The 7,144-nt window shown below is 38.3% G+C and overlaps 1 protein-coding gene across 2 annotated transcripts; it reads left to right on the top strand.

Moving 5' to 3' along the window:
• The first annotated feature begins 942 nt into the window (after nucleotides 1-942).
• Nucleotides 943-4,464, top strand: nkapd1 (NKAP domain containing 1). 2 transcript variants are annotated; one of them, XM_014027959.1, is made up of 6 exons: nucleotides 943-1,052; nucleotides 1,333-1,409; nucleotides 2,902-2,990; nucleotides 3,107-3,235; nucleotides 3,376-3,429; nucleotides 3,529-4,464. In XM_014027959.1, the coding sequence occupies exons 2-6, from the start codon at nucleotides 1,341-1,343 to the stop codon at nucleotides 3,980-3,982; spliced, it is 795 nt and encodes a 264-aa protein (XP_013883413.1). In that variant the 5' UTR covers nucleotides 943-1,052; nucleotides 1,333-1,340; the 3' UTR covers nucleotides 3,983-4,464. The 2 variants fall into 2 exon arrangements, with proteins under 2 accessions (XP_013883413.1, XP_013883414.1); XM_014027960.1 differs by lacking the exon at nucleotides 943-1,052 and adding an exon at nucleotides 1,070-1,207.
• The last annotated feature ends 2,680 nt before the right edge of the window (nucleotides 4,465-7,144 follow it).

The following is a 7,144-nucleotide window of genomic DNA, read 5'->3' on the forward strand; positions in this document are numbered from 1 at the left end:
TCTGCACTGCAGTTCTACGGCCTTCTTTTTGGTTGTTTTCAAAAATAGAAACAATCCATTTCTTGCCCTCCACTGTGTCCCCATGTGGATCTGTAACTTTACTTTGTACTTGTCCTAACCTCTGCTGAGGCTGAGCTGCTCCCTCACATTTCTTGTACAAATCTAGAACATTTTCATGGCTTTTCCTGACACTGATTAAAAAGTGCGAAGTGATCATTACTATTTCTGTCTGCAATGTCTATCTATTTGCTCAAAGCTTGCAGCTGAATGTTTTGAGCTTCCTGATTTTTCACAAAGCCTGCGATATGTGGTTGCATTTTTAAATTAAAGATATGATGATGTCCCACAAATAGCCTACCTTCTTGATAGTTGCTATCTTTTAAAGTACAACTGGTAAACGAGTCCAATCACAAATTTCCTAATTGTAGAGCTATGACAGTGAGATCTATGTTATGAAAAGTGAAAATGCCTCCAAATTGCAATGAAAGACGTGCAGATGTCACTTATTGTATTTACAACTGAATAGTTAACTCTTTAACCTAAGAGAAAATGTCCTACATTTAATTTAATTTAAATTTTATGATGCACATTTGTTTCATAACAGTACACTGCGATCCTTGTAACAGATTGTCTTTTGTTTAAGGCGATACACACTCTCGCCAGAGCTTTTTACTCTAATTTAAAAAAGGGAAACTCCTCCTCGCGCTGATTGGTATCACTTTAAGACAGATCATATACCGGCTGAATAAAAAGGAACATCCACCCATTTGGTTCGTTGACTATGGATCATTTTAAAATTAATCAAATTATTTTTACGTATTGACATGAAAAAAATCATTTTGTCAGAATAAAAAAAAACATAAAATAACTACTAAAAAGTTGAAGTTTTAGTTCGCATGTGATAAATGTTTGACTTCCGCTTCGATGATTGACAACGCCGCTCGTCCAATCACTATTCAGCCTCTTTCAAAGTTTGCTGTGACAAACCGGAAGTACTGGTGGAAGCTACGAGCTATGATTTTATCCTCTTGATTCCTACTCTCTTCTGAAAGGTACAATTTCTGTTCATTTACGGTGTGGTGGTTAACGTGGATCACATTATTGCATGATAACGACCGAGCTGCACTTCACTATCGAACTGCCAGGAGATTTTTTTAAACAAGTTCAGTATCGATAGTGAGCGATAGCTAACGAGCTGGGCTAACAGGTGACCGCTCGAATTGATTTAGAAGTAAAAATCTGTTTTTATGCTCATTTCCCTCACAATCTTATCTTCGTTTTTTGGCTATTGTTTTTGTCTGTGTTGGACTCACCTGTGTCTCATCTTGTCAGGTGTTACCATGTCAAAACAGCCGATGGGGAAGACACTGCTGCGGAATGTAATTCGACACACAGATGCCCACAATAAGGTGCGTTTGGGGAAACTAACGTGAAGAAAAAACAAATTGTAGTCACCTAATCATACTAAATCTTGCTCGACAGCTCGAGGAAGAATATTGTACTTGAGTGTCCGTTCGCCTGACACATGAACCTGAATAAAGATCTGCAAAAGAACATGATGGAAACATTACCAGCTTGTCCAGCAACAAACTAACGAGACAGGGAGTGAGCAGAAAATGCCCTCTGTATGATCCAACAAATCTCATGGAAAAAAAAAGGTGAAATTCTTGATGGGATGGACCACACTGAAGTAACAGGTTAACACAACATGTCTGTGTCAAGTGGCTGATGCCAATTAGAAAGAAGTATTATTTTAAAGTCAGGTTCTTATGTCACTTATGGTTGTTTTTACTTGTCAGTTTTATTATTTTATCAATTTTTTTGGCAATTTTTTAATGAAATGTGCAGTTACTTCTAAGCTTCCCCCACACAAACTGGTTCCCAAGTTTTGATAGCACAGCGGAGTGCACACAAAACAACTCCTGTAACGAGAAAGCACTCTCTGTAATAATGACGCCCGGGCTGGCAGGTGGACACCTCTCCTGTGTGACTGATTCTGGCAGGCTCTCGTTTCCCAGCATGCCACTGTGTACGATAGGAGAAGCTGATTAGACAACGTGCAGGTGCTGCTGTGCCATTCAGCTCCACCTGGCAGTGCTAATGAAGCAATGTGACCTAACTCTTCAACATCAGCTGAGCAAAACCATTCCTCATGACCGCCGAGTTGTTTTCCCAAATCATTTCAAAGGAATTTGTCAAGTTCAGTTATATTAGTTGGTTTGGTGGTGGGAACAAGACCCAAACACTAGGATTGTTATCACGTTACCATAATAATGTCCTGATTTTAGCTCTGGTTTAAAGTTATATTGGAAAAACTCCTTATTATTCCGTCTACTTGCCCCATTCTCCTAGTTTTGACATCACAGTCCTAACCATGATGCTACCACCATCATGCCTAGCAGCTTGTACGGTCATACCCACCACAGTTTAAACCCACATTCTTGTGGGATAATCAGAAAAAAACTATCATCTAAATAGCAAAACGTTTGCTTCACGGGGAGTTTACTACGATGTGGTCAGCTGCAAACGTAAATCAGGCTGCTTTGTGTAATTCTTTTTGTGGATATCAACATCCAAGTTCATGATGCTCAAAACTTCTCCTGAAGAAAATCAGAAAAAAACTAAACTTCCAGTAGTCTTTACTTCATAGTGAACCAAGGCTTTGGTGAGTAGATCATAATCTGTTATTGAGATTCAAAACTTTCAGCACTGCTCAGATTTTCTCAAGGAAAATTTGCAAACGTTTAAACTTGGTTGCGCATATCTCATTTATAAAGATCTACATGGTTCAGTTATATCTCTGCACAGTGGTTTGTATGTGTGTGTGTAGCTTGTAAACATGGATAGAACTAAATATAAACCTGTCTCTGCCATGTCTTTTGTGTTGTCGACTCACTGCAGATCCAAGAAGAGATGGAGATGTGGAAAATGCGGGACTGGGAGGTCCAGATGTCCCGACACAAACATTTTCCAGATACAGACAGTGTGAGGTAACCGTCCCAGTTTAATCTATGCTGTTAACACAAATGATGCTACTTGTCTCTCAGTTTGTCGAGCCGGTGGTGTATTGGAGCTCAACAATTTCTGAAATGCACTTTTATTCCAGAGGACAGATGCACTGTGACAGAGTTCCAGATTTGTCCAGGAACAGGAGTCGAGTTTCAGAGCACGATGACAGAGAGGCTCGATACTGGACCCGCAAACTCTATGAATTTGAGGCCAGTGATCCTGACAGGTACACTGCATGACAAATTTATTTTTCCCTTTTAGGATTCTGTCAGTGTCTTTACACAAACACCTTCACCGTAGTGTCATTTTTGAAGCGTCTGACAAGATTTCAATTTTTTTTACACACATCTTGTGTTCTCCTCACAGATGGGGACACAGCGGCTTTAAGGAACTTTATCCTGAGGAGTTTGAAAGTGACAAGTAAGCAAGAAAACAAGACCTTAAAGGGACACTCCAGACGTTTCAACAAAAACAATCTCGTGTCATGTTTTGACAATTTTATTGTTCTCCTCTCTTTAGTGAGAAAAGCAGAGCCGCAAAGAAGACTGGCGGTCACAAAATGAAGAAGTCCAAGTCTGACACAGAAGCGTGCCTCTTAAAACGATCAAAGAAGTCATCTCGCAAGAAGAAAAAGAAAAAGAAGAAGAAAAGCGGGAATGAAAAGCGAAAGAAAGACGAGTCCTCAAGCAGCGACGTCAGCGCCGATGACAGAAACGATACAAAGGACAAGCAAAAGAAGAAAACACGGACTAAGAGCAGACACAAAAACAAGAAAACCAGAGAGAGAAATGAGGACAGCAGCTCAGAGGACAGCAGCTCAGAGGAAAAAGACAAGAGACGGACTAAAAGTTGTAGAAAGCGAAAGCAGGAGTCCCTGAAGGACTCGGACTTGGAGCTGGGCTCCAAAAAGAAAAGGAGAAAAAACTGGAAGGCAGCAGGCGAGGAGAGCTCAGACAATAGTCCTACAGACTGAGACACACAGATGTGAACAGACGCACAGCTAACGAGGAGGAAAACTACTGCAGGGTTGTTGTTTTTTTGTTTTTTTTTAGCCTGGGCTCCACAGAGGGCTCTTGACTGTGGGGCTGGTTTGTGTTGCATTTTGTTCTACATCAACCAACTTGTGCCATTTGTTCCTCTCTGTGGCTGCTCTGAGGAGTAATATCTCATCGGCTCTGCGGTACAGTCAGCAGGCAGCGTGGAGGAGGAGCTGAATCCACCACCTGCCTCATCAGGACTCCTGCAGGCTGCTGCCTCACTGATTGATCACTCTGCTCTCAGATTCTCTCCTCAAATTAACCGTTTTTATTTAGTTAAAAAGAAAAGAAGAAATTATGCAAATTTTATTAACTATACATCTACTTTTAATACCTTTTTTTAGTTTTATAAAGATGTACTGTTTGTATTTAGACAAGTGTATTATATCAAAATAAATCTATTTTACTATTGTCTATATTTTGATGTGAAGAGTAGTGAGACTTTTTAAAGCAAGAACTTCATCAATTAAAAAGTAATATCACTGAATAAAACTTAATTTTGTAGCAAAAGAGCAAGTGAGTTGCAGGAAAGTTGGTTTTTCTTTTCTTTTTTTTAAATTTAAACTTCTTTAAACCAACAAAGAAAAACTAATAATGCTCTGGTTAGCACAGGTTAAGTTGTACATTTGTTTTAAATTAGCTTTAAATGTTAAATAAAGATTTATTTCACAGTATATTAAAAATAAACTCAAAAATGATCAGTTTAATACAATATAAATAATACCATAATATGTTTTTTAATTACTTGTATTTTAATGTGCTGCTGTTGGTGTTAAAGTTCACCAGTGGATCACATTTCTCTGTAATTACAATGGATACGAACACTTAAATAGATTTCTTGTACAGAACACTGATGATGCTGTCAAGTTAAAATTGTATCTGGGATGCCGCAGATGTTTAATATTCCACATCTGAAAATAGTTCCCAACAATTCCCCTGTAAACTTTTACTGTAGAAATATTTCCTAGAAGTACATTTGTCAACAGAAATTTAAAATGAAGCGAACTTTAAAAGAAAACATTGATGAAATTTACTATTTTTGTGGGATTTGAGTATCACTTAAACATACATTTTGAACCTGTGACATAAATTCTGCCACATTAAATGCTTCATGTTAATTTTCATGCAGAATTATAATTGCAAACACAACTATAGGCTCATGCTATTCTCAGTTGGCAGCCAAAAAATAATAATAAATAAATCCAGTTACATCATTGAATCATATTTTTCAATAAGAGACCTTGTAATTCTTTTGATTTGTCAAGTTGTTGGTTAAGAAAGAAACACGGGGCAGCTTCCTCTCGGGGGGGCTCTCAAGGATCAAACACCCACCAACACTCCTGCCTCAGTCTGAAAACTTGTTTACGCTGCAGAGAATAGTTTTTAATAAGCTGCTGTTTGTGATCAAAGTGAATACATTTAGAAACTTGTCAAAGTTTTTTATGCTACAGTCAAGAAGTTCCAAGTAGTTCATTTTGATGAGGAGCGAATGAACAGCCCCGTGTTATGCAATACTGTGTATGCTCTGCCTGGAAAAAAAAAATGAAGCAATCCATTAACACCATAAACAGGCCTCTTGAACTCTTCTGTACTCCGTTGTACCATTATTCCAACCCTATTAACATCATCTTCTGTGCAAACTGGTAACAAATGGTAAGCCGCTGCCATTAGGGTATATTTAGATGATCTGATGCCAGAGGAAGTGTTAGTAAACCACTTTGAAACTGTGTGCACTGTAAAAGCCTGCAGCCCTGTGCTAAGTCTGTGTCAATAGGCTAAGTGCTTTCTTTAGGCGGGAGTGAGAGCAGAGTTCAGTCTGGCTGTAGCTGCCAGAATCTGCAGGATGGAAACAAAAAAGTCATGTGAAATCAATATAGATGGGATTTTTTCTTTTTAGTTATTTACATGTGAAGCTTGTGAAAAGCTGTGTGGTAAAGCATTCGGTGCTTCACTGTCTATAATTCAAGCCCCCTTGTGCGGAGCAGAACTAGACTTCTTTGCAAGGGGTGGCACAGGTGGGGCCCAATCAGCAGCTAACTCCAGGCCACACCCACTTCACCTGGAGAACAAAAGAACAAAAGTTAATTCAAGCGACAGGAGTCGTCACATTCATATACAAATAAATAAAAGCGTTCTGGATTTGAAAATTCAAGATGGTCACCACAGCTAATTCCAAATGGATTTAATTCAGTTGTTTTAAGAAATTTTGAACTCAAATTATGTGTGATCATAGCAAAGAATGATCTAATAAACATACTGAATGCTAGTCCCAACTTATTATTCAGCCATTTTTAGACATAGAAAGCTGAAAATTGGTGAAGTAGCTGAATTTTTTTTTTACCAAATTCTAAATGCCAATCAAAAATTCAAGATGGACCCTACAGCTAACTTTAAAAGGCTATAATTTAGCATTTTAAGACTTATTGAGATGAAATTTTTGGTGGATCAGCTAAGAATGATCACATGCTAATTGCTGATTCTAAAGCCAAAATAAGCTAACCAGTTATGCTAATCTTACAAATGTCTATTATTAAATCATTTGTAAACAAGCACAGCTGAAAATGGATATTGAAGTGGTATCAGAGAACAATCTTTAACAAAAGCTAAATGCAAGGACAGAATCCAAGATCCCCGCCCACTTGTCAGTTATTTGGGGGTGGCCAATCAGGTGCCAGGAATGGGTACTTGCCACCCCGGCCACCCCTCTGGTTCCGCCCCTGCCCTTGTGGCCAAATTTTCTGTTTCCAACCATCAATTAACACTCATAATTTCAAGATTTTAAGTCTGCTCAAATTGTGCAATTACATTTGGTTTCAGAAGAAATTCAATTTTCATTATTGAAATATAAAAACAGACATTTAGAGCTGAATTTGAGTTAGCTGTAAAGAAAACAAAGATCAGTCTAATTTATAACATACAATAAGGTGCAGTTTGGAAAAAAATCATGATATAAGAATCAATTTCTGGTTTGTTGCCAGTGCTGATTTCATCAACACACTACAGTAAAATTAACCTTTTAATTTATTGAACAACCCCCAGCCTCAGCTCAGCTGCAAAAGCGTAATGATTTTGTCGACAGCATGGTCTGCATGGAAAAA

Source organism: Austrofundulus limnaeus, unplaced genomic scaffold (assembly GCF_001266775.1).
Source record: "Austrofundulus limnaeus strain Quisiro unplaced genomic scaffold, Austrofundulus_limnaeus-1.0 Scaffold704, whole genome shotgun sequence".
NCBI lineage: Eukaryota > Metazoa > Chordata > Actinopteri > Cyprinodontiformes > Rivulidae > Austrofundulus > Austrofundulus limnaeus.

Coding starts and splice junctions, on each gene's coding strand:
- nkapd1 (XM_014027959.1), top strand. CDS start 1,341: ATGTCAAAACAGCCGATGGGGAAGACACTGCTGCGGAATGTAATTCGA. Junction 1,410..2,901: donor ACACAGATGCCCACAATAAG/GTGCGTTTGGGG, acceptor GACTCACTGCAG/ATCCAAGAAGAGATGGAGAT. Junction 2,991..3,106: donor CCAGATACAGACAGTGTGAG/GTAACCGTCCCA, acceptor CTTTTATTCCAG/AGGACAGATGCACTGTGACA.